Source organism: Paroedura picta, chromosome 11 (assembly GCF_049243985.1).
Source record: "Paroedura picta isolate Pp20150507F chromosome 11, Ppicta_v3.0, whole genome shotgun sequence".
Classification (NCBI taxonomy): Eukaryota; Metazoa; Chordata; class Lepidosauria; order Squamata; family Gekkonidae; genus Paroedura; species Paroedura picta.
This window is the reverse complement of record NC_135379.1, coordinates 64,371,412-64,398,026: the sequence shown is the minus strand read 5'-3', so window position 1 is coordinate 64,398,026 and position 26,615 is coordinate 64,371,412. Positions and strand designations below refer to the sequence as shown.

The 26,615-nt window shown below is 47.0% G+C and overlaps 1 protein-coding gene across 3 annotated transcripts in view; it reads left to right on the top strand.

Annotated features, from left to right (window-relative positions):
- Nucleotides 1–1,150: 1,150 nt before the first annotated feature.
- Nucleotides 1,151–26,615, top strand: part of PLEKHG4B (pleckstrin homology and RhoGEF domain containing G4B) — a 111,226-nt gene continuing 85,761 nt past the window's right edge. Inside the window, exon 1 of one of the 3 annotated variants that reach the window (XM_077304769.1) lies at nt 1,151–1,292. Coding sequence is in view for 2 of the 3 variants with exons in the window: in XM_077304768.1 (XP_077160883.1) it covers nt 26,174–26,230 (57 nt within the window). In the remaining variant the exon portion in view is untranslated. Of the gene's footprint in view, nt 1,293–25,843; nt 26,231–26,615 lie in introns of those variants that run through there. The other 2 variants (XM_077304768.1, XM_077304767.1) reach the window with 2 other exon arrangements.

Genomic DNA, 26,615 nt, shown 5'->3' with positions numbered 1-26,615 from the left:
AGGGGCCCAATTCATCTCATGTTGGGGCTTCTTTCCTGGCTGCCCCCAACTTTTCCTAGAGTTATTGGCCATTCCAGAGACTCTCGTCTTCTCGTAACATGACCAAAGTACCAGAGTCTCAAATTAGTCCTTTTATCTTCCAGGGAGGTTCAAGGCTTGATTTGAACAACATCTTTGTCTTTTGGGCACAAAACTCTCTTTCAACTATCCATTTCAAATGAACCAGGGTCCTGATAGCCACCCTAGATTCTCCAGGATGCACACACAGTGAGAGGAATGGGGAGGGGAATCCTTTCAAGAAACGAGCTACATATTAAGTGAGCTACACGGTGGGTCACCCCGTTGTTCTAAGCTTGAGTCTGGTGGAACCTTTACGACGAACAAAGCTTTATTCAACTTTGTTCTCTTAAATTTTGTCCTACGTATTAAAGAGTGAAGCTTGGAGAGTCTCTTCTTTGTTGCAAAATGCCTTGGGAGGGGGATTGACATCGCAGAAAAGATGGGGGTGCTGACTGCTTCCTATGCTGGCTGCTTGTCCTCTGTAACCCCCCCCCCCCTTCCACACACACACACACTTTTACTTCCACTGGCATTTGTTGTGGTTGTTGTGGTTGTGGTTGTGTGCGAAGTCGTGTCCGACCCATCGGGCCCCCCTGGCCAATGAGCCTCCAGGCCTTCCTGTGCTCGGCCATTCCCCGGCGTCCCCTGGAATCACCGGCGTCTGCATCAAGCGCGCTTGGCTCTGAACGACGGAACTTGTCCTCCCGGCATCTTCAAGCGCAGGCGGCACATTTAAAGAGCCTGGTGGGGCCAGCGGCCAAGCGGGGCACCGGGGGGGAGCCGAGCCGAGCCCGGCGCGACGGGAGAGGCCACGAGGCCGAATCCCCGGGGGGGGGGGGGAGCGGAGGCGCGAGGAAGCGGGCGGCGGCGGCGGCTCCGTCGGGGCGCGCGTGGTTCTCCTGCCGGCCCATCGGGCAGGGCTTCGGCGTGGGGCTGGTGCCGGGGCGGCTCCCGCGGGGCCTTTCCCGGGGCTGCGAGGTCCTGCCGGGCCCTTCGGCCGCACAGGCCGCCCCGGAGCCCCCGAGCAGGTGCGGGGAGGGCCGCGGGACGTTGCCGGGCGCAGCCCACGGAGGCGCGCTCTCTCGCTCGCTCGCTCGGCCGGAGGGACGGGGCGGGTCTCGGGGCTTCCTTCCCTCCCTCCGCCTCCGGCCCCTCCCCAGCCCCAGCCCCAGCCCCGGCAGCGGCGGACCGGGCGGGCGGCTCGTCGGAGGGGCCGCCCCGTCGCCCCTCAGGTAAGGCTCCCTCCCGCCGCAAGCGCTGCCGCCGGAGCCCCGCGCACGGGACGGGACGGACGGGACGGGACGGCCGGCGGCGGCGGCGGAGGGCGGGGGGGGGGGGAGGTGCTCCAGGTGCTCCGGGCGGGCGAGGCGCGGTGCGTGTGGGGCGCCGCCTTGGCTGCCGCTCCTCCTCCTCCCCGGGCAGGACCCCGTTCTCGCGGGGCTCTTCTCCGCGCGCCGCTCTCTCAGGGCTCTCGCAGCCTCCCTCCCTCCCAGAGCCAAGCGCGGCTCTTCTGCTGCTGCCGCCGCTGCTGCTTCGCGGGCCGCCTTCTTGCTACCCCCCCCCCCCCGTCTGGGGCCCTCTGGCAGCCCCGCCCTGGCCAGCCGTCCTGGACTAGCGGGCCGAGGGGCTCGGAGCCGCCGGGGGGGGGGGGCGGGGTGAAGAGCAGCCACCTGCCGGCCGCCTCGGAGCTGAGCCCGGTGACCGGCCGCCTGCGTGTGGGGCCGGCCCGTCGTGCTTCCGGCCTCTGCCCAGAATTGTAGGCTGGCTGTAGGAAATGCCCGCGGATGTTGCGGTGGGGCCTGGGGCCGCAGAGGAAGAGAACCACCCCCCCCCAAAAAAAAAGGACCAATTTTTCTGTGGGGGGGGTACACATCTCTGGAGACTGGTCATAATTCAAGATCACCAGGTCCCACCTAGAGGTTGGCAACCTTGCCCAGAAGCATGTGAATAGCCCCTCCCCATCTCTTTGCCATTGTGGGGTGCTCCAGCCGCTCGCTCTGCCCGCATGCCCCTTGCCCCCCTCCGCCCTCTCCTCTGGCCTGGCCAGAGCAGTGGATTGTGTCTGCAGGACAAAGGTGATTCCCCCTCCCGACCCACAACCGATTGCCCCATTATTTCCCCTCCTTGCTTAAGCCTCCTTCTCCTTGTGTTCAGTGGATGGGAAAGACAGCTGACTGGGGGGCGGGGTGGGGATGGGGGCTGGCTTGCAGGTTGGGGCAGAGGGAGAGGCCCTTGGCCCAGAGGAAGAGGCCTTGCCAACTGAAGCTGGTTCCCTTCTCCTGCCCAAAGAGTTGCCTGTCCACTTTGGACACTGTGGCAAACTTGTGGGTGTGTCTGCAGCAGCACCCTGGTGCCAAGGGGGTGGTTTCAATGAACTCGGGGAAAGAATTGGTTGTGTTTTGAAACACTGGCTTGGATGCATTTGTGTTTGGAGGGCTGAACTGTCATGCTTCTATCCTGCTGCATTTTTGATTAAGAGGATCTGACATGTTAAGCATTTAACATAGTTAAATAAAAGTTGATGTAGTATAAAAATGATTAAAATGGCTGAAGGCGCAACATAGACATTCGGAGCAAAACTCACGGACGGTTTGGGAGGTCACGGGGTGAAGGGAGGTGTCGACAGAATAAGGATTCGCTTTGTTCTGCCCTTCGTTTTAGAATTAGTCTTCAGTTGTTCAAACAAGAATGAAATTATAAGGGAACCCGTCCTGCACCGCCTTGTATAGTTAAATGGTGACCTAAACCAAAGTGGCTATAACCTGCTCATATTCTGCATTGAAACGTCACCTGCTTTTTAATTTGATTGATCTTTTAAAGGGCAGTGCTGAAAACGGATTTTCAGGGTTAAGAAGAGAATGAATTGAAGCATCATCAGTGTTGATAAACATGCAAAAAGAGAGTGCAAGATTGTTTCTGCAAACTACTCGTGACAGTTTTTACACACAACTGTTGGCTAACAGAGTTAACCATTATTGTATTTCTGTTGCAGTTTGAGCTCATTTGTATTCGTGCTAGACATTCAAAAATCCCCAATCCTGTTTCCAAAAACAGAAGTGGAAACTTTTAAGAAGAATACATTAAAAATGCTCTAAATGCATGGCCTCTTGTTACTTAATTTAGTTTGCAAAACTGTGATAAGATTCTATTTCATACTGGCTCACCCTTGGGGCACTCTGTTCAGGAGGCCGTTCCATCTTATCTTTGTAAGTTAGGATACAAGGAGTGATGGTGACTGACCAAGGGTCACACAGGGAGCTTCACATTGAGGGCCAAAATGGTATTAGCTGGAAAATCCAGGATTAGTTTCCAGCTCTTTTAAAAAAGCAGAATTATCAGGCATTCAAGGACCTGATCCTGATTGGAACGGAAGCTTTCTTCTTCTCCCTTCCTCCATGCCGGTCTCCCCTCCAATCTGAATTAGCCCCAGGGAATCCCTGTTAGGGAGAGTTACATATACGGATTTTTTTCTCCCATTTATTTGCTCCAGTGGGGAAGATGGCAACTCTTTAAGGTCTGGAAAACTAAGAGGAGAGGGCTTATATCTCTTGGCACACCCTAGTGCTGGTCAGAACAGAGTCTTTGCAACACTTGATAATAGCAGTCCAGGTGGGCTGTGGTGGGAGCTTTTTTGAAAGCGGGCAGAGCTCTTTGTGTCATGGCTTCTGATTGGCCACCAGAGATTTGATGAGCTATGCTGATTAATTGATTAAAATAGTATTTAGGCCAGGGGTAGTCAAACTGCGGCCCTCCAGATGTCCATGGACTACAATTCCCAGGAGCCCCTGCCAGCGAATGGCAGGGGCTCCTGGGAATTGTAGTCCATGGACATCTGGAGGGCCGCAGTTTGACTACCCCAGATTTAGGCTTTGCACTTCGGCTTCCTCTGTGTAAGGGTGTGTGGCACCATCTTCTATGGTGTCCATTTTGTGGTTAGCCCAGCGTCCCATGACAGCCATTTTGTGGTTGCTCCCACAGGCTGAGAAAGGTTTGGGATTTTATATCATCAATGATGACTACTTCCGGCAATCGGTGAGAACTGGGGGAAAGTATTCAAGGACAGAGCATGCATCCCTCAAGTGAGGTGGAGGGCGACAGGCCTGTTGGAACTCTCAAGATTCTTCATCTTGTGTTCCTCTCTTAAGATTATTGGTACTCCTTCAAACTTCTGTAGTTTCACAACAGTGTTTTAGAGGGTATTTCAGAATGGCATTTTAGTGTTTCTCTTGGTATCAGGGGAAACGACCTTGGTTCCCAGGGCGATACAGATTATTCCTGCCACTTCAGGATGGTTCACAAAAACGCCTCTGCATTACATTGTTTTATTATTGGGTTGAATCCCATTTTGTGAATATGACATTTTGGCTCCCGCAAAACTTCTGAAAGGCTAATCATTTTTACTCACTGTATTTCATTATTTAGCTTTGTAAAATTATTCCCGTCTTGCAGCAGTAATGTTCCTGAAGGATCAGGTTTTGTTTTTTTAAAAATGGGCTTAAATATTTACACGTGCTCTAGTGAATTTAGATTCCGGTCTGAACTGATAAGGCTGAGCTTACAGGGTACGATAGCACTGAAGGGGTCTTGTATGGTTCAGCAGCTGTGGCTATGTTTGCCCAGGTGTTAAGGAATTCTTTAGAAGTTGGGTTTGCTCAGGGGAGCTGTAAGAGGGCATGTGTCTGTATGTTAAGTCAAGGATGAAAAGAACGCTCACGCTTAATGGAGACAGTCGACTGAATACGGGCATGTCCTGCCCCTTCCCCCATGTTAACTTTATAGAGATGCAGGCAAGGAAAAACTCAAGAGCATTTGGAATCTATTCATTTTCAAATGTTCATCTCTACAGAAAAAAGAGAAAACAAACTATATACACTCATGAAAATCCATTTTTAAAAGTTGAGTCATCACACAAGAAATTTGATAGAAATTAGGAAACTATTTCATTTTGTAAAGGGCTATTGTTATCTTTCGGTTGCAAATCGGTGTGTTACAGTGCATTGCCTAATGCATAATATTTATCATAAAAAGAGATACCATAAGTCAATTTTTTGTGCTACAGAAATTGTTCTGCTTTTAACCAAAGCTATTTCTAAGCAGACTTTTTACTGTTAAATGGCCAGTTATACGCAAGGGTGTTGCAGACAGAATTGGAAGTGGTTTTTCTGTCTTACCTTAATCCTAAGAGTTGAGGAAAGGCAAGTGGAGAGCTTTCTTCTAACTCCATGAATACTCCTTGGCTGCATTCCTAGGACCGCTTAGAATCATGGAGTTGACAAGGACCATTCAGGCAAGCCAGTCCAACCCCCCCCCCCCCCCAATGCAGAATCAATCCACAGCATCCTTGACAAGTGTTTGGCCAGATGCTGTGTGAAGATTGGCATGACAGGGGAGGGGCTCACCACTTCCCTAGGCAGCTGACTCCACTGCTGTACTACTTGTACTGTGACCCCCCCCCATATCCATTCCATCTGTAACTTAAACCCATTATTTTGAGTCCGGTCCTCTGCTGCCAACACAAACTGCTCCCTGCCCTCTTCTAAGGAGCAGCTTTTCAAGTAGTTTAGGAGAGCCCTCCTGTCCCTTCTCAACCTCCTTTTCTCCAGACTGACCCTCCCCAGTTCCCTCAGCCTTTCCTCCTCACTCTCTCCTGCCCATGCTGGGCATGGCCCTTTTGACGTGAGCTCTCCAGAACAGCACACGGGACTCTGGGGGGGGGGGCAGCCCGCTCCTTGATGGGCTGCCACTAACAGAGCATCCTCTCCCCCTCTTCTCCCCCTGTATTTTGTCACGTCCATTGTTGGCCCATTTCTGGGTCCTGTTTGTGGTGGCTGCTGCCCCTCTCATCCGAGCCAGAAACAGTAAGCAGCCTCTCTGTAAACATTTTAGTGAACAAATATCTGTGGTGTGTGCCATTATCCTGAAACAGTGTTGTGTTTCAGGGGTGCTTTCAGCTTTCTCATTACAACACCTTCAGTGTCAGCTGATAAGCATAAGAGCATTGCCTGGCTTTGAAAGCAAAGGGGGGGGGGTTGCGGCTCCATCGTACATCATCTGCTTAGCATGCAGAAAGTCCCAGGTTCGATCCCCGGCAGCATCTCCAGTGGAAAGGAGCAGGCCGCAGGTCAACGTTTTTCAACCTTTTGACCGGCATCAGAGGCAAGTTCCAAGTTCATGAATAGCCAGTTAACCATGCTGAGCATGAGCAAGGTTCCCTCCAGGCAGTCAGAGAAGAAACTTCATAAAGCACATCGCTATTTAGATTCAAAAGAGTTCATCATGCCTGGGTGGGCAAGTAGGTTAATTACATATGTGAATTCATTAATTTATGTTATTTGTAGTTGCCTTTCTCACTGGGAAGAGCCTCTTGTGGCGCAGAGTGGTAAGGCAGCCGTCTGAAAGCTTTGCCCATGAGGCTGGGAGTTCAATCCCAGCAGCCGGCTCAAGGTTGACTCAGCCTTCCATCCTTCCGAGGTCGGTAAAATGAGTACCCAGCTTGCTGGGGGGTAAATGGTAATGACTGGGGAACGCACTGGCAAACCACCCCGTATTGAGTCTGCCATGAAAACGCTGGAGGGCGTCACCCCAAGGGTCAGACATGACTCGGTGCTTGCACAGGGGATACCTTTACCTTTACCTTTTTCTCACTGGGACGTCAAGATGGGATTAGGTTGATACAGCTGACAGGGTAGAACATCCAGGAGACAATGCACTACTTTCAGTTGAGCAGCCGAGTTGGCCTTAAGCAGCAAAACAAAGTTGTTGTTGTTGTTGTTGTTGTTGTTGTTGTTGTTGTTGTTGTTAGGTGCGAAGTCATGTCCGATCCATCGCGACCCCATGGACAATGATCCTCCAGGCCTTCCTATCCTCTACCATTCCCCGGAGTCCATTTAAGTTTGCACTGACTGCTTCAGTGTTTCCATCCAGCCACCTCATTCTCTGTCGTCCCCTTCTTCTTTTGCCCTCGATCGCACCCAGCATTAGGCTCTTCTCCAGAGAGTCCTTTCTTCTCATGAGGTGGCCAAAGTATTTGAGTTTCTGGATACCAAAAGCACCCTGAAGACCAAAGTTTTATTCAATGTGTAAGCTTCCATGTGTAGGCATGCAGTGTATGTGCACACATCAGGCGTGCACATGGAAGTTTGTACATTGAATAATACTTGATTATGTGGATCCAGGTGGCCAAGTGGTTTGTGACAAGGGGAACACCATGTCCTTCCCAACAAGCATAATCTTTTCAAGGTTTTGTTTCAATTTTTTCACTCTTAGCCATTTAACCAGAGCAGCCAGGCTGGGATTCAGGATGTCAACTGCATCACCAGGAGATTTGGTTAAAGATGTATAGACCTGAGTGTTATCTGCATATTGATGACAACCAGTCCCAAAATCACAAATGATTTGGCCTCTGGGCTTTACCCACAGATAATGAGATCGGCTTGTGCCCCAAGGAACCCCACAGGATGCATCCTGACAATGATAAATGGTCTCCAGTGACAACTCTTTGTGTCCAAGTTGGCAAGAAATGAAACGAGACAGTCCAATGCTCAGTTCTTGGTGCTACTTACAAAAAAGTCAGTCCTACACTTGGTTAAAAATTCAAGTGGGCCACCGTGTTGGTCTGAAGCAGCAGAACAGTTTTAGAGTCCAGTCAGGCACCTTAAAGACAAACAAAGTTTTATTGAAGACAAACAAAGCTTTCGTGGGCATGCTCACTTCCTCAGATACAGTGTCTCTAATTTTCTTTAATTTTTACTTTTTTTAAAAATTAAAGAATTATGTTCAGGACCCTTTTGGGGGAGGGGGAGGCGATCAATTGTGGGATTAAGAGTCATTGTTTCTGAGGAAGTGTGCATAAACACAAAAGCTCATACCTTGAATAAAACTTTGTTGGTCTTAAAGTTGCCCCTGGACACTAAAATTGTTCTTTTAGTTAAAAATTCTGATGGTGTTTATGTTGGTTTTGGCAGAATTGGGAATTTGGAAAAACAGGAAATCCAAATGCCTACTGGTAATTTATTTTAAACATAATTGAGATGTTAGGTGCTTAAATTGAGGTGTTAGGGGCTTTGGGCTAATTAATCAAATATTTTATTGCTTTGAAAATCACTCCCACGTATTCTGTGGCTCACAGTTACATTATTGAATTATTACTTTGTACAGAAACTTAATGAGCAGTATTCTGCATTGTTCTTCATTATTTGGAGATGCCATTGGACTTTGTTAGGTGGGGGAGGGGCGTGGGGAGGAGTGTTTTGAGGCACGGGTGTTATTGCATAGCTAGGGGTGGCATTCAACTGCTGTCCTTTACTTCTGCCCAGATTGTTCTGTGGCTGGCAAAATCATGTAATTAGATGGGGGAGAGCTCTAATGGTCCGTGCTTTGTGCCAGTGATGCTGATTGGGCTGCACAGGTAAGAGTCTGTAGATAAAAACAATGCCACACTGGAGGTGGAGTGTTTGATTAATGCCTTTAAAATGGATGTGTTTGGTAAACAATGCCAAAACAGCAGCCTACAGCAGGGCAGCTTCCGAGAACAAGACTGGGCCTTGTAGTGGGGCCAGGCCGGAGAACAGTCTCCAGAACGAGAGATCCAAGTGGGAAGCCGTGTTGGTGTGAAGCAGCAGAACAGATGTAGAAGAAGAAGAAGAAGAAGAGTTGGTTCTTATATGCCGCTTTTCCCTACCCGAAGGAGGCTCAAAGCGGCTTACAGTCGCCTTCCCATTCCTCCCCCCACAACAGACACCCTGTGGGGTGGGTGAGGCTGAGAGAGCGCTGATATCACTGCCCGGTCAGAACAGTTTTATCAGTGCCGTGGCGAGCCCAAGGTCACCCAGCTGGTTGCATGTGGGGGAGCGCAGAATCGAACCTGGCATGCCAGATTACAAGTCCGCACTCCTAACCACTACACCAAACTGGCTCTAGAGTCCAGTGACACCGTTAAGACCAGCAAAGTTTTGTTCAAGGGATGAGCTTTCGTTTGCTCACAGACTCCCTCGGGCGGGATGCTAAGATCTAGTAATAGACACTGGGAGGTCGTATAAGGGGACCTGGAACAGGGTTGGCTTCAGGCTTCATGGGAGGTCTCTGTAGAGCAGGGGTAGTCAAACTGCGGCCCTCCAGATGTCCATGGACTACAATTCCCAGGAGCCCCTGCCAGCGAATACCAAGCCATGGGAGACATAGAAACACTGGGGGGGGGGCAGTGGGACAGTCTTAGGAGCTTGGAAGCACCCACTCCTGATATTTCTGTTTAACCTCCAAGCAGTCCAGATATCTTTGGAAGGTAGTAATGGTAAACATCTAACTATGACCCCAAAGGTTGTTCAATTTGGGATTCAGGCCATGGGGGAGGGTCTGGGGGCCCAGTGGGTGGTGTTGGTCCAGTCAACCTCAACCAAATGCCTGGTGGAAGAACATTTTGCAGGTCCTGCGGAACTGGGCTAAATGTAAATAAACAGATTTTGCACTGTTAGGAGAAACCGTGAACATACTCAAATAATTTCATACCTTTTGCACTGCTACAGAAGAAGCTGGTGTGGGCTGGGAGGGGCTGTGTATACTTTTGGTCTGCTGCCTAAACTATTAGTCTGAAACATTTTGTCTGTATCTACAAGAGTTAAAGGCACAGATTGTAATTCTTCTAATATTAGTGCTCACTGTAGCCTCTGTGCTGCAGTCAGCTGTGGAACAAAGAACAATTGTGCAGGGCTTTTGTTACAAATATTCAGCTCCTTGCTGGAGTTGTCAAAGTTTTCTTTTCGTAATGAATGACCCTGAATCACTTGCTGTAATTAAATCTGTATGTAGCAGGGGGGGTGGGCTGAAATGCTTGTTTGTTCTACAGGCCTTTCACATAGTCCCCCCCCCCTTCATATTCGGAGAAAGAGGCATCTAACAATCATTACTTAAAAAATACCTTTGATTTGTAATTAACTTGTGCTCACTTTGCAGATTTGTTTTTTAAGAATCAAGACTGGATTTGAATTGAAAGAGTCTAGCCCAGGCCACTGACCAATAGAGTGACCAGATTAAAAAGAGCACAACAGGACTTGGTTAGAAGGTGAAATTTCTGCCGGTGACGCTCCTGCCTTCCCTAGCGTGGTGAGCCTAATCGTACTGATTTGTGCCCAGCCAGAATTTGCCCTGACTCAGATAACCTAGGCTGGGCATCTAGGCAGGGTCAGCCCTGGTTGGTACTTGGGTGGGAGACCCAAGGAAGTCTGGGGCTGCTCCTCAGAAGCAGGCAATGGCCAACCGCCTCTGAGTGTCTCTTGCCCTGAACACCCCACAAGGGGTTGCCGAAAGTGAAGAAGAGCTGTTTTAATTGTTGCTCATGTTGTTTTTATTGCTACTGTTGCTGTTTTTGCTATTACTTTTATGAAGAGGGCCCGTGGCTCCATGGTAAAGTATCTGCTTGGGGTGCAGAAGATCCCAGGTTCAATCCCCAACGTCTCCAGTTAAAGGACCAGGAAGGAGGTGATGGGAAAGACCTCTGCCGGTTACGGTTGTGCGCTTTGGCCGCTGAAGTGGCCATTCCAGCCCGAAGCAGCCAGCGCCACGGTGCCTGCGCGTGTGCGCCAACTGGCATTCCAGCACCAACACCCCACATACACACACTGCAGCACTGGCTGCTTCGGGCTGCAAGGGCTGCTTCAGCTGCCATAGTGCACAACCCTACCTGAGACTGAATCACACAGAGCTGGAAGAGACCATAGAGGGCCACCTTCTTAAGGACTTTAAAAATACAGATTCCTGACAGGTGGTTATCCAACCTTCTCCACTTCCAGTGATAGAGACTCCACCCTCCGAGGTGGCAGAATCCATCTGTGAACAGCCCTCCCGCTCAGAGAATGCTAATCTGTCAGTGGAGACTCCTTTCGCGTCATTTGAACCCACTGCTCCTCCTCTGGTCTCTAAAGCTGCAGCAAACAAGCTGGCCCCCTCCTCAACAGAGTTATGCATAGCTCTCCTATCCCCCCCCCCGTGCCCTCCTGTTCTCCAGGCGACACAGACCCAACCCTTTTGCCCCCTCCTCGTAAGGCATGGATGCCAACCCCTCAGCCATCCCAGCCACCCTTCTCTGACCACATTCCAGACTGTCCATATCTTCCTGTGGTGCCCAGAACTGGTCACCATATCCCAAATAGGGTCTAACTAATGCGGAATAGAGTGATATTATAAGTTCCCTTGCTCTAGAGTTGTAAGCTTCCAGTAATGCACCCTTACATCATGTGTCTCTTCCCTCAAACAGGTTAGCATAGCTGTTTTTCTCCTTCCTGTCTTTCAGCCTCGTGGAGAAAGCCTACTTTTTAAAAAGGGTACTTCAAGAGGATGGAGGGAATGGATGAAGGGTTTGGCGCCCCCTAGTCCCCCTAATGCCAGCCTTTCCTTTCCTGTTTGGGGCTTAATTTCAAGAACACCCAAGAGAGGAAGAGTCTACCAGGGGTAGTCAAACTGCGGCCCTCCAGATGTCCATGGACTACAATTCCCAGAAGCCCAGAAGGCTTCTGGGAATTGTAGTCCATGGACATCTGGAGGGCCGCAGTTTGACTACCCCTGGTCCAGACCTATGAGGGGTGGTGTGAGCTCTTAACTCATTGGAGCTCCCACAGAAAGCTCTGCTTTGTGTCAAAAACGGCTGTGTGTGGTAGCTGTGCTCTTGCAGCCTGCCTGCCGTTTTCTTCAAAATGCGTGTCTTTGAGTGGAAAATGCAGGATCTGAGTGTTAAGGCTTTTTAAAGAGGATCCCTGGATGGAAAGTGAGGGTTTCCCTGGTGGTTCTGGATAGCATCAAAAGTTAAATGGCTCTGCTTTCTCCGAGCAAATGTTATTGGGGGGAGGGGGGAGGACAAGACAATTGTAGGGTTTGAGTTATTCAGCAGAGTCAGCAGGACTGTCAGGGCAGGCAGCCACCCCTGGGGCACACAGAATGTGTCAGTAGGTGTGCATGTCGTCTTTGTTTTAGCAGTACCTTTGCTTTAAAAAAAAAAACCAAAATAACAACCACATACAATCTAGCATGAGTCAAAAAAATGCATTTGAAAGACTGAATTTACGCAGATTTTAAGTATGTTAATTTCACTTGATTGGGATAGTTTGACGGTGGCTTTTTCACCCTGTTTGTTTGCTTTTATTTTTGAGCACTTTAACACTTAATTTGAATGGCAGGGATCTCACTGCTTTTCTCAGCAGTTTGGAGCCTTCTTTCAGCTTTCAAGCTGATCGTCCTCTGCGGAGAAGTGGTGGGGGAGTGACTTGCTGCTTTAACTCATTTTTGTTTCTCTGCATGAATGCAAGTAAGCCAAGGAGCACCATACCAGTGTAAACAGATGCCAGGTTTCTTCACAAGAACAATCCTTTGTAGCAGGGGTGGCCAAACGGTGGGTCTCCAGATGTCCATGGACTACAATTCCCATGAGCCTCTTTTTGGAGCTATTTCGGAACCAAGTGGCTGCTGGACAGATCACTGCCTATATTTTCTGTGAAATCCACTTTTTTCAGCTCTCTGAGCAGTGAAACAGCCGTGTGTTTTTGTTTATGCCTGCATATATTGTAGTCCAGGTGGACTCATCTTTAAGGAGACTGAAGACTTAGAATCATAGAATAATAGAGTTGGAAGGGACCTCATGGGTCATCTAGTCCAACCCCCTGCACTATGCAGGACACTCACATCCCTATCGCTCATCTACTGTAACCTGCCACCCCCTTGAGCCTTCACAGAATCAGCCTCTCTGTCAGATGGCTACCCAGCCTCTGTTTAAAAATTTCCAAAGAAGAAGAACCCACCACCTCCCGAGGAAGCCTGTTCCACTGAGAAACCGCTCTAACTCTCCGGAACTTCTTCCGGGTGTTTTAACTATATGCACATACATTTGATTATTTGGCATTCGCAGTCTGCTAATCAATCAAATATGTTTCATTCATTTATACTCAACCCTTGTCTTCAATGGGGACCCAACACAGATTACCTCATTCTGCTCTCCTCTATCCTCAAAATAACCTTTTGAGGTAGGTCAGGCGGAGTGGGCGGGATGGGCCCGCAGTCGTCCAGTGAGATTCTATAGCACAAGCAGGGATTTGAAACTTCCAGATACTATCCTGACACTCTTTAACCACTACCCCACCTGGTTTTCTATTTATTTGTTTGTTTTTTATTTATTCATTTATTTCTAGTTAATATCCAGCTCTTCCCTTGATCACAAGAAGTACGACTAAGCACTACCATTCTTTTCTTTCCAAGTTTTTACCAAATCCTAGAATCCTAGAATCATAGAGTTGGATGAGACCTCATGAGTCATCTAGTACAACCCCCTGCACTATGCAGGACACTCACATCCCTATCACTCATCCACTGTCACCTGCCACCCCCTTGAGCCTTCACAGAATCAGCCTCTCATTCAGATGGCTATCTAGCCTCTGTTTAAAAATTTCCAAAGATGGAGAACCCACCACCTCCCGAGGAAGCCTGTTCCACTGAGAAACCGCTCTAACTGTCAGGAAGTTCTTCCAGATGTTTAGATGGAATTTCTTTTGCATTAATTTAATCTCATTGGTTCTGGTTTGTCTCTCTGGGGGAAAGAGAGAACAACTCTGCTCCATCCTCTACATGGCACCCTTTTAAATACTTGAAGATGGTTATCAGATCCCCTCTCAGTCGTCTCCTCTCCAGGCTAAACAGACCAAGCTCCCCCTCCTTTCTTCATATGTCTCGGTCGCATACTTGATTTAGCCAGGTGAAAGGGAAAAACAGCACAGGTGGCTTTTTATGGGCAGGAAGTTGCAAGAGGGATTAGTCTATGAATGCGTTTTGTGTGGTTACCAGGTGAGCAGAAACCATTTGGTTATTGGGAAAGGTCAAGGCTTAATTTCTGACATCGTTAGAGATCTAGTGCTGGCTGTTCTTTCACCACCTGGCACTCCCTTTCAGCTTGTGAGAGAAGCCTAAGACCCATGGCTGATAGGGTTAGGAAAGGAAGAAAAGGAAATAAAAAGACCTGCTGCTACTTTAAAAGAAAAAGCAAGCCCCTCTTTCTTCTGAAGCCTTTGATGCAGAGTCATGCAGCAGGCAGGCTTCCTCAACAAAACAGGTTTCTTCTGTAATACATTGAAAATGTTGCTGCTTATTTATTGTGCTCTCATCCTGCTTCTGGTTTTGCTGGCTGCCAACTGAATTCTCCTCTTACTACTCTATGGTGTTAAAAAACCAACTCACATACACACCCCCAGATACACAGGGGAGTGGATCTCCCAAATCTCAAGGCAGAGGTCTTTCATATCACCTGCCAACTGAGAATTTTAACGGGAGATGCCGGGGATTGAACCTAGGACCTTCTGCATACCAAGCAGAGGCTCCTCCACTGAACCACAGACTCTCCTCTAAGCAGCAGTGAGGAAGAGGAGAGCAGTTCATCTTTTCTGTTACCTGATGCTGTTTAGCTAAGCATGCAAACGGCCCCTCTAAAATATATGTACTCCTGATCATTATTCTTTTTATCACTCTTTAGGTCAACTCTGGGAAGGTGATTTCCCCTGTTAGGATTTGAATCTCACTGTGTCTAATGCTTCCCAAGCGATTTTTTTAAAGTAACATATTAATAGTTTACTCTTAAGTGTGAACGATTTAAGCCGATTGCTCCCATCCTGACTCCAGTGGCATTCTGGCCCATCCTCCCGCTTTTAATTAATTGATGTGCAAACTGTACACGAAAGTGTAGAATGGAGGGTGGGAGGGCGGAAGCAAAGCACGTCTGCTGAAGAGGGCTGAGAGTTCTTTCGTGGTTGGCGTAACGATGTGCAGGTCTTAATCTGGATTGTCCTTGAGATCACGGCAGGATGACCTCGCAGGGCCTGCAACACGGAGCTCTCCCGTCATTTGGCTGAGGCTGGTGCAGAGAAGATCTGTGGAGCCCTCCACGGCATAGCCAGACCAGCAGGCTAATCCCTATTGACACCTCCCCGAGGAGCATCAGGGTCTGTGGAGTTTCAGTTATTTTGCTGCCAGGGGACAAATTGACCAAGTAAATAAATTAATTAATAGCAAGCACTGCAATGAATTGATGATCAAAGAACAAGCTGTTGTAATATCCTGAAGGATATTAGGATGCTTTAGGATGCTTAGGGCTAATCCTGCGTTGAGCAGGGGGTTGGACTAGATGGCCTGTATGGCCCCTTCCAACTCTATGATTCTAAGGGCACTGCGGGCCCAGGAGAGGTCAAGCTTTCTGTAAGCATCATTACTGTGTCTAGCTCTTGCATATTGCAGGGTGCAGCAGACAACTCGCAGTCTCAGAAAATTGTAGTTGTTGCATCCCTGATCAGCACAGGCCCCTGGAGCTGTGTAGGGGAGAAGACTGGAGGGCTGGCAGGAGAAAGAGGGATGAGCAAAGTTTGGAAGCAAAGCTGGGGCCTTGGAACAGGACATCAGAGGGCAGGCATGAATCCTCATGGCCATCTGTTTCATTTTACCTCTGTTTGTGCCAAGTAAAGTTTGAGCAAGTATGCTGATCAAAGCCAGGGGTGGTACTCAAGCCAGACAACTGTACATTGAGGAGGGCAGTCTGTCGAACAATTTGCAGGGGCTCCTCTTACTTTTGTCTGCTTGCAGGATAGGAGGCAGTAGACAAGTGGCAGTGCCAGCTCAGGAAGAGATGAGCAGGACAAACTACCTTGAAGCAGCCCCAGTTGAGGCACAAGGGCGACAACAGAGGCTGTGCCTCTAGCACATCTGTTTACAAAAATCAACCAAACAGGACTAATCCCAGATTCATGGTTAAATTCTATCATAATCCCAATATATAAAAAAGGAAAAATTGACCTTCCGAGTAACTACTGCCCCATCAGTTTATTGTCAGCTGTAGGTAAGCTCTTTGCAAAATATCTGGCTACTAAACTTATAAACTGGACATCCAACAATTACATCATAGGGCCAGAGCAAATAGGGTTTAGGAAGGGATACACTACCTTAGATCATTGTACTGTTTTAGCTTTTGTAAGTCAGAAATACACCAAACCTAACAGGGGCAAATTATTTGTAGCCTTTATTGATCTAAAAGCAGCATTTGATTCAGTTTCCAGAGAGAAACTCTGGATAAAATTAGACAATCTAGACATAGAGCAGCATCTACTATTTCTATTAAAACAGCTCCATCGTATCAACCACTGCCAAGTCAAATATTCTGCTGAAGGAAATTTAACACCAAAAATCCAAATAAACATAGGAGTGAAACAAGGGTGTATCCTTGCCCCTTATTTAACCTTTTCTTAAGTGACTTACCCTTTTATTTTGACAAAGTTAATGGTCATCCCCCCATTCTTGGCAAAAGACCCACGCCACTTCTTTTATATGCAGATGACACAGTTATCTTATCTAGAACTCAAGTTGGCCTTATACGTTATCTCCGGTCATTCAGAGATTACTGTAGTGACAATCAACTAAAAATAAACTTTGAAAAAACGAAGATCATGGTATTCGCAAAGACCCGATATAAGTTTCTCTGGATAATAAATGGTAAGCATATAGAACAGCTCAATCACTACAAGTATTTAGGCATAAACTTTACTTATAATAACAGTTGGGTCAACCATAGAGAAAAAACAATCAAATCTGCAAAAGGCCAGTTGTCCCTTTTAGCCAAGTTTTATCATCAAAAAGGCAACAAAAACCTTCAAGCAGCCATTAAAATCTACAATTTCAAAATAATTCCTCAGATTCTTTATGGCATTCCAATATGGATGGATGCGTTTAATAATAAATTAGAGAACATCCAATCTTTCTTTTTCAGAAATCTACTAGGAGTCCCAAACTGTGTGGCAAATCATACACTTGTCGCAGAACTTGGCCAACAGAGTCTAGAAGCCCATGCTTGGTTTCAGTCCTTTAAATACTAGTTAAAAATTCATTTCCATGCTCAAACGGGTAGTTTGTTAATTAACCTATTGAGTGACCCCTAGTCTTTCAACTGGCTAAGCAAAATGTCAAAGAAACTTCAAATTTTGGGTCTGGACATCTCAACCCATAGCATGCAAGACGAAAGGACAATACTAAAACTAATGTCACAGAGACTAGAAGATCAGGATACCCAGATTCTGGGCTCCTCTAACAACAGTGTATATTCTCCCCGCTTCTGTCCATGCCTACGTATCTCCAAATTTTGGAGACACACCAGTTAAGAAGAGCATTTCTAGTAGCTCGCTTAAATATATTTCCCTCAAATGTCACCCGAGGTAGATTTTTGAAGATCCCTCCTCAGGAGAGATACTGTTTACATGGATGTAGTGTTCCTGACACGATGTACCATATACATCTGGTGAGTCCTAAATTTGAAGTATATCGTCACCCATTAGCTAATTATCTGAAGAAATTGAAATTGAGCCATGTTAATGAGAAACATTTAATTAAAATGATACTAAATTTGAGGGACTCAGCAACTATTATAAAAGTAGCAAAGTTTTTGCTGGCAATATTAAATGAAAATCTTTTTACGATGGATTTTACATCTAGAACTGTTTGAAATGTTTATGCTTTGCAATTTTATGCCAATAAAGGTACTCTGAAAAGGCCGACCACAGAGAAACCCAGTCATGGCTGTCTGAGCAGCTGACTGAGCCTTAGTTGCTGTAGTCAAGCTTCTTTCCTCTTTTCTGCACGGCAGCCAGGTTTTGGGGCCGACTCACAGGATGCTGGTCTTTGATGTTCCCTGCCCTGTGCTCTGAAGAGGCAGGGCTGGTATTTCTCACTGCCAGACCAATGATGTTTGGAAGAGGGGCAAATAATAGATGAATCGTCCCGCAGAAACAGACTCCCTTAGCTACAGGTCTGGGGGTTTTGCCATTGTTTTTGAATACTCAAAAAAACTTTTCAAATTTTTACAGTGCTGTGAGGTTCTGTCTAGATGGTAATACAAGCCATTCCTCTTTCTTTCTGGATTTCTTTCTAGCTTAGAGGTGCCAACATGGGATTGGAAAATACTTGGAGTTTGGGGGCGGGGTGGAGTCTGGGGAGGGAGGGGTTGTGGAAGGGTGGCAGGACCTCAGTGGGCTACAATGCCTCCAAAGCAGCCACTTTCTCCTGGGGAGCTGATTTGTGCTGTGTGGAGATCTGCTCCAATTCTGGGAGATGTTCAGGCTCCACCTGCAGACTAGCAACCCTATTCTAACCTGAAGCATCAATTTGAAAGAGTCTTAAAAGTTTTTGTAAATTGTGTTTTCTAAATTGCACTGAATAGAATGGTGAAATCCACTGTGCCTTGCACCACAACAGTTCAGTATCTTATTAGAATGCAGGTAAAAGCAGGACTGGACCCTGCGGAGTCTTCACCAGCTGCAGACAGCAAACAAGACAATAAGTGAAAAGGGAAACTTTAGCAAAGGCTTCTTCCTAGAAATCATGTTAAAATAATTCTGTGCTGCTTCACCAAATTTGTAGCTCCGTGCGGTAGAACAGGCGGTATCCTGCAGAGTAACATGTTTGAAATTACATTAACAATAAGAGAAAATTCTTTTGCAGTCTCTGTGCAGTCCCCCATATGGGATCCATGGCTGGCTCTCCAAAACAAATATGGAAAGTTCTAGAGCAGGGATCCCCAAAGTTTATTTATCACTTATTTATTTATTGTATTTGTAACCTGCCAGTCCCATACCTGCAGCCAAAGCTCAAATCCCCATTAAAACTCTATATGCCGAGAAAACCAGCCCTCCGAACTACTCCCTCTCTGAACAACCCCCCTCTGCCCTGGGTAATCATTTGGCTGAATATTTTTTGAGAACTGCTCCTTTTTTGGGGGGGAGGACTGCTGTAGGGTTCTGCAATCACATTTAAAAAGTTGAACTCAGAGAGTGAACTCTGACAAATCCCAAACTTTTGTGTATCTCTCTTTTCAGTTTTTCTAAGTGGTTTAGTGAAAGATCATAATAGGATAAAAGATCAAAGGATGCCTAATCACATTGTCAAGTGGCTTTTAATGGGAGAACTATCCAGTGTGTCTCTTGGGGGCAGCGCAGTGAATGTTTCTTTATTCTGTGAACACATGGATTGTGGATTTCCGTTGTCTTGGGGATCAGTACTAGAAAGATTTTCTAGAACCGGCTATGCTGAGAATCCCCATTCTCCTACAGCTCAGACATATCCTTCTGCTGAGCAAGCCATGTCAAACACTAGAAAAACCACAGTACATATTTTTGGATTTTAAAACAGGTGTCGGTTGCACTTTATTTTTTAAAAACTGGAATGTGGGCTGTCAGAATGTCACCATGAGGACGCAGGTGGCTGCTTTCCTGTGCCTGAGGGCAGGGTCTGTTCCTGAGGTGATTCCACAGTTAGTCAACAAGGCCCTCCCCAGCTGCCAATAAAGGGGACAGGTGAGCATCTGGTACTGCCTTTGTTTGCTGGTAGGCAGGCTGATCAAAGGTAAGAGAAACCACTCAGAACCCAGGCAACTCTGTGGCATGCTTTCAAGTCTCACAGGAGGACAACAAAGGCTGATAAAATGGATTTTATTTTTATTTACTACATTTATATATCATTCTCCCTGGAGGCTCAGGGAAGTTGACATGACTAGACTACTGTAACTCACTCTATACAGGCCTGCTCTTGACCCTAACCCGGATATTACAACTGGTCCGAAATGCTGCTGCACGGGTCCTCACAGAATACCATGGGGGGCTGATATTAGACTGGTAGTGCAGCAGTGCGTGGCGTTTTCAGAGCCCCCGAGGTACATGGCAGCCCTCGGAGAGGCCCATGCGTGTCGGCACAGATGGGGCAGGGGAGGGCTGCCAACCCCTAGGCCTACGTCCTAGCACTCACTGCATTCCTGGATGCAACAGGCCTTGCCCCTAGTAATAATGATAAATATTTATTTAGAGCCCTCCCTTTTCCTTGGGTTCAGGGTTGGTAACAACAATATTCTAATACTTTATATTAAAACATAATGGAGCCCTTGATATAGTTCTCGCCACCACTTCTGTCTTTGAAGTGGGAAGGTTGATCTAGATCAAATATCCAGGTTCAGATATAATTTGGCTGGTGTTCTGAACTGGGAAGCCAGGATTTCTTCTTAGCCTCCATTATAGGCCTGGTGGGACCGGCCCTACAGAACTCTCCGAGGTCCCCCAAGACCCAAATCTTGCCAACCTGCCAGGCCTGCCCAAGCGGCCAAAGTGCACCAGAGGGCGCAACCCTAAGCAGGGGCTCAGGCTGAGAAGACCCTACCCCACTTTGGTATCTTTGGGGATGGGGATCTTGAGCGGGTTTTGCTTTCTGTATCTTAATTTCTTTTGGTAGTCCTGTACCTATGAGGGTCCCAGACCATTTAGTGGTTTAAAGGTAATAATTAACACCTGGAATTTGATCCGGCCTTCGATCTGGGGCCAGAGCAGTTGGGAGAGCACAGGTTGCTTGTGTGCTTTCCAGCGGATGCCCATGAGGACCTATGTGCCTGCATTCCAGAAGGATCCTTTTATTAATCACTTTAATAATTACTTATTATGCCTGTTATAATTTTTTTTTAAATGCCTCCAGTTTGAATCAGTGTTTTTTGCAATGGCGGAGTTATAGTGGTGAAGTCTCTCTCTTTCTATATAAAGGGGCAAGAAAGAGAATTCCAAACGTAAGCCTTTTCATTCCAGCTGTGCCGTCCGTTGTGAAAGAAATGACCGGGAGGCAGCGTTCCCTGAACCCTGGGCCCGTTCTAAGCCCATGCATGCCAGGTGACCTGTGAACTGAAGGTTAGCTCGGGGTTGTCCGCTGTTGATGCCAGTGAAGGTTCATTTGCAGCATAAAATCTTAGCAAGGAGGATTACGGGGACCTCAGCCTTTTGATGTAGCCCCTGCATTGTCAGTGGGAACAAAGTCAGCGGCCCTAATAAGTGTTCTTCCAGCTAGAAGGTGCACGGAAACATGTCCCCAGGAGCATCAGAGTTATGCAGAAGTCTTTGATGATAAATTGGAAAGTTCCCTGCATATTTCTGAGACTTGTATTAGGGACAATGTGTGTACAGTTTATAGCCCACCTTTCTCACTGAGACTGAGTGTGGATTACAGGATATAAAACAATCAAGGGGCTTGTAACTGTTTAGTGATTTATTATTCACACTCTGCTTATGTGTGTGTGGACTGGAAAATTCCCATTTCATTGTGTGCTCCCAAAAGCTTATACCTTGACTAAAACTTTTTTGGTCTTAAAGTTGCCACTGGACTCAAACTTTGTTCTGGACACCAAACTGGTGCTTTACACTTTAACCCCTATGTTATAGAATCATAGAGTTGGAAGGGGACACACAGGCCATCTAGTCCAACCCCCTGCTCAACACAGGATCAGCCCAAAGCATCCTAAAGCATCCAAGAAAAGTGTGTATCCAACCTTTGCTTGAAGACTGCCAGTGAGGGGGAGCTCACCACCTCCTTAGGCAGCCTATTGCACTGATGAACTACTCTGTGAAAAATTTTTTTCCTGATATCTAGCCTATATCGTTGTACCCCAAGGTCTCGTTCACACAGTGTTACCTAGAAGCATATCCCCCATCCAGTAGGCATGCTTTTCATTTTTCTGACCCAGATACAGAACTTTACACTTATCTTTATTAAATTGCATCTTGTTCTCATTTGCCCATTTTTCCATTGTGTTCATCTCGTTGAACTCTATCTTATGGAGTATTTGCCAGTCCTCCCAATTTGGTGTCATCTGCAAACGTCCTTCCACCCCCTCATCTAGATCATTAATAAATATGTTAAAAAGTACCGGGCCGAGCACCGAGCCCTGAAGTACCCCGCTACTCACCTCCCTCCAGTCTGATGAAACACCATTGACAACAACTCTTTGAGTGTGGTTCTGTAACCAATTACCTATCCACCTAACTATCTGAACATCCAGATAGCAGTCCTTCAATTTATCCATCAGAATATCATTGAGAACCATATCAAAAGCTTTACTAAAATCCAAGTAAACGACATCAACCGAATTTCCACGATCCAGCAAACCTGTTACTTGGTCAAAAAAGGAAACCAGGTTGGTCTGATAGGACCTGTTGGAGACCAATCCATGCTGACTTCCTTGGATCACCAAATTGTCCTCCAGATGTTTGCAGATTGCTCCCTTTAATATCTGCTCCATTATCTTCCCCACAACAGAGGTCAGACTCACTGGGTCATCCTTCCTCACTTTTTTGAAGATTGGAATACCGTTTGCTCTCTTCCAGTCCTCCGGGACATCTCCAGTCCTTAAAGAGGTCCGGAAGATGATGGACAAGGGTTCTGGAAGTTCTCTGGAATGTTCTTTGAGCACTCTTGGGTGCATTTCATCCGGCCCAGGGGATTTGAACTCATCCAGTGCAGCTAAATGCCTCTCGACAACCTCTCTGTCCATGTCAACTTGCCACCCAGACACTATCCCTTGGCTACTGCCATCTCTCGATGTGCCTTTGACCTGTGGGAAAAAACAGATGTAAAATAGGCGCTGAGCCTTTCTGCTTTCTCTGTATCCTCCGTTAGAGTTTGTCCATCCGCACCCAACAGTGGGCCTATTGCCTCCTTTACTTTATGTTTGCTCCTCACATAACTGAAAAATCTTTTCTTGTTACAATGGGCTTCCCTGGCCAATCTTAGCTCACTCTCAGCTTTGGCCTTTCTGATGATTGATCTACAGTGCCTAGTAACCTGTAGGTACTCTTCTTTAGAGCTCTGTCCTTCCCTCCATTTCCTGAACATTTTCCTTTTCTTTCTTAGTTCCTCTTGAAGTTCTCTGTTCATCCAAATAGGCTTCTTAGAGCTCCTGCAGTGTTTTCGTCTTTCTGGGATAGTCATTGATTGAGCATGCAATAACTCTTGTTTGAGTAGCGCCCACCCTTCACATGCTCCCTTCCCTTCCAGCATTCTCGTCCATGGTATGACACTCATTATGTCTCTGAGTTCATTAAAGTTTGCCCTACGAAAGTCCAACATCCGCGTCTGGCTACAAGCTTCCTTGGCTCCCCATCTCAAAAGGAATTCTATGAGGACATGGTCACTTCCCCCTAGGGTCCCCACCTCCTTCACCCCATCCACCAACTCTTGCCTGTTGGCTGCCCTGGATGGTGATTCGTGCTGGTGGAATAGGAGTGGTCCCCATCTTGGTCTGCAGGAAGCTGCCCAGTATGCAGCCAGGTTTTGCTCCCCACAGAGTTCTCAGTGTTTTTCTTGTGCTGCTTCACAAGAGGCTCATTTCTTTCATTGCACTGTGCGCAGATGTGACTGTGGTTCATGCAGATCCACGGCACAAAGAAATGGCTGCAAAAGGGAAGCGAGCGGGAGTTGGAAAGCCCATGCATGCGGTTCCGGTAGCATCCTGGCCATTAAGCAGCACCACTGGTGTGAACTTCAGCAGCAAAGTGCCTGATCACAACAGGACTGCAGCCAAGAAAACAGCACAGCAAGATCAACTAGTCCCACTTGCCACTTTTTAATATATTGCTTATAGGTACCTTTCCAAACATTTGCCTGACTTAATACTTGCAGTAAGAGCCTCTTGTGGCGCAGAGTGGTAAGGCAGCCGTCTGAAAGCTTTGCCCATGAGGCTGGGAGTTCAATCCCAGCAGCCGGCTCAAGGTTGACTCAGCCTTCCATCCTTCCGAGGTCGGTAAAATGAGTACCCAGCTTGCTGGGGGGTAAACGGTCATGACTGGGGAAGGCACTGGCAAACCACCCTGTATTGAGTCTGCCATGAAAACGCTGGAGGGCGTCACCCCAAGGGTCAGACATGACTCGGTGCTTGCACAGGGGATACCTTTACCTTTACCTTTACCTTTACCTTTACCTTTACCTTTACCTTTACCTTTAATACCTGCAGTGAAACTAGCTAAGCTATGCTTGAAAACCAGCAGTTGCTGCAGACAGATTGTCAAAGCAGTTTTACAGCCCAATGTCAGTTGAGAGGGCCTGCCCTGCCACCCTGAAACTGTGGGCCTGCGTGGGAGGAGAGCCCCGCAAGACAGGTGCCGCGGTTGAGAAGGCCCTGCTCTGTGAATCTGCTCTCCTGGCTGGACAGGTCTCCAAGGACAAAACACAGGAAGATAGCAACATTTCCAAATCCATCTTCAACAAGACTTTGGGACTTCAGCCTATTCCTAAAGGGAAATGGGCTGTCTATTGTATGTATTCTGTCTCCAGCCTGTCACCTCATCCTGATTAACCTGCAAAGCTTTTTCAGGGCATGTCATCCTGTCTCACCCTACCTTGCTCTGCTCTAGTGGAGGGACAGGCTGTGGCTGGAGGGTGGAACAGAAACTTGGCATACAGAAGATCCACAGTTTGCTTATTTCAAATATTTATTAGGTTCCTGGCCTCTCCATTTAAAAGGGCCTTAAAGCAAGTGAAAAACTTTGGCCTGAGACCCTGGAGAGCCCTGCCTGTCAGAGCAGACAACACTCACCTCAACAGACCAAGGTCCGACTCAGCCTACGACCTCTATGCACATGGGATCCAGAAATCAGAGAGGCTGCATGCAATAGTTCTTATCTTTTAATAATAATAATAATAATAATAATAATAATAATTTTACTCTTATATCCAACTTCCCTAGTCAGCTCAAGGCGGGTTGCAGTATACAGTAAAACATTAATCAAATAAGTTAAGGTTAAAACCCGCCTCCTCATAATAACTATTATTATTATTATTATTATTATTATTATTATTATTATTATTATTATTATTATTTAATTTTTAGACCGCCCTTCTCCAAATAGGTCTCAGGGCGGTTTACAACATAAACAGTTAAAACACAATACAATCCCCATAAAAACCCCAATTTACGTCAAACAACGTCACATATAACATATAAGCTTAGGTGGTAGTCACAATTCTAAAGGTATTTACCCGACTTCCCCCCAAGTTCAGCCTGGTGGGGAGAATAACTAGGATCTTCCTGGGGGTGGGGGGCTTGGTCAGTAGCTGTTTGTTGCAGATAGATTCACAGATAACATTGGACATGTTGAGTGCCACAGGTTTGCAGCAAAGTAGAACCTGAAGCAGCGTATAGTGTCCAAAATCAAAGCCAAACAGTGATGATAAAGTCTCACACCCTTCAAAGGACTCTGAAATATCAGGCGCTGGCCAAGTGAGGAAGCGTGCAGGCCGCCTGTAGAGCCAAGGCAGCATGCGTGATGGAGATGGAGTCCAAGGTCCAGCACCCTTTGTTGACAAGGCTGCCTCAGCTCCTGCATGGAGTGGCACACCTGAGATTGGAAGCAGTTGGGCCCTAAGGAGAGGACAGACAAACGGCATGGCCAGTGGAAGTTCTGTTTCTGCTATGGAGAATGGTGGGAAAAAAGAAGGGGGGGGGTTAAGGAGACCAGGACGACTGAAAGATGTACTTTTGACCTTCAATGCAGCCACATATGTGCTGCCTTGTGTGTTTCCTGACTCAGAGACCCAGGGCAAGCCTCTCTTAAATATTTACACCCATATGAAGTGAGGCATGTTCTACCCGCAGAAGAGATTATCCCCAGGCTGTGTGTGTGTGTGTGTGTGTGTGATAGCAGAATCAGCCCGCAGGTGTGTGATTAAGATGTGTGTTTAGTTTAAAATAGATTCATCGGACTAGAACTGGATACTGCCTTTGGAGCATTAAAAAAAGGATTCTCTTTGCACTTCACTTTTCTTTACAATATCTTAGTTTCTTACTGAGAATCTGCAGAGCTTGTCTTGCGGTGGCATTTCCACTTTGGTGTATGAAATGGGACATGTGTTGATCTGTCAGCTCCCCGCAGGGCACTCGGATAAGCATTGTTGTTTTGTTCGAGGTGGGCTCTCTCTCTCTCTCTCTCTCTCTCTCTCTCTCTCTGGGCTGGAGGAAGTTACATCAGTATGCATAATGAAGCAACGAGCGAGCCGTCGGGGAGGTTTGGAGGCAGACTCTTTAGTCTGTTCTCACGGTCCAGCAAGTATGCAACTGGCAGTGCAGAAAGCGTCCTGAGAACATTTAAGGAGTGTGTAAAATCCACATGCCAAAGAGGGCGAAGGGGATCCGGCAGAGACGTCAAGTGAAGTGATCAGAAAGGCATGGAGTGGAGTTACAGTCTGCGTTGTCTTCACAAGGCTGATTTTATGGGCTACTTTTCTTTGTACTGAATTTGGCGGACGTGTCGCTATGCATCACCAAGTCGCCGCTCCAAAGGCAAGAGGTGATAGTTATCTGAGCATAAAGGTAGGTTGAATAAGGACACAATAATAAAATTAGTAATAATAATAATAATAATAATAAAACAAGCTTACCGAGTTGCAAAAATCCTCTTGATTTTTGAAAAAATCAATTAATTCCAAAATGTTTTTATTATGTGTTTGCAAAAGTAGCTAAAGTCTCATCGAACATTTATATTTTTCTTATGCACAAAACCCCCCAGACCATCCATCCTGAATAATACTTCTATATCGGTTTAAAGGGAGGGTTCATTTTTGATGTGAATCAATACTGTCACTGAATTGGAGGGGGGGGGTCCTGTTGAGTCTCCTGGGCTTGGCTCTCCCTTTTGTTGCCCCCTAGCCTGGCTTTGATTGATTGATGGCTTGCAGTTGAGCAAAATGAATTGCTG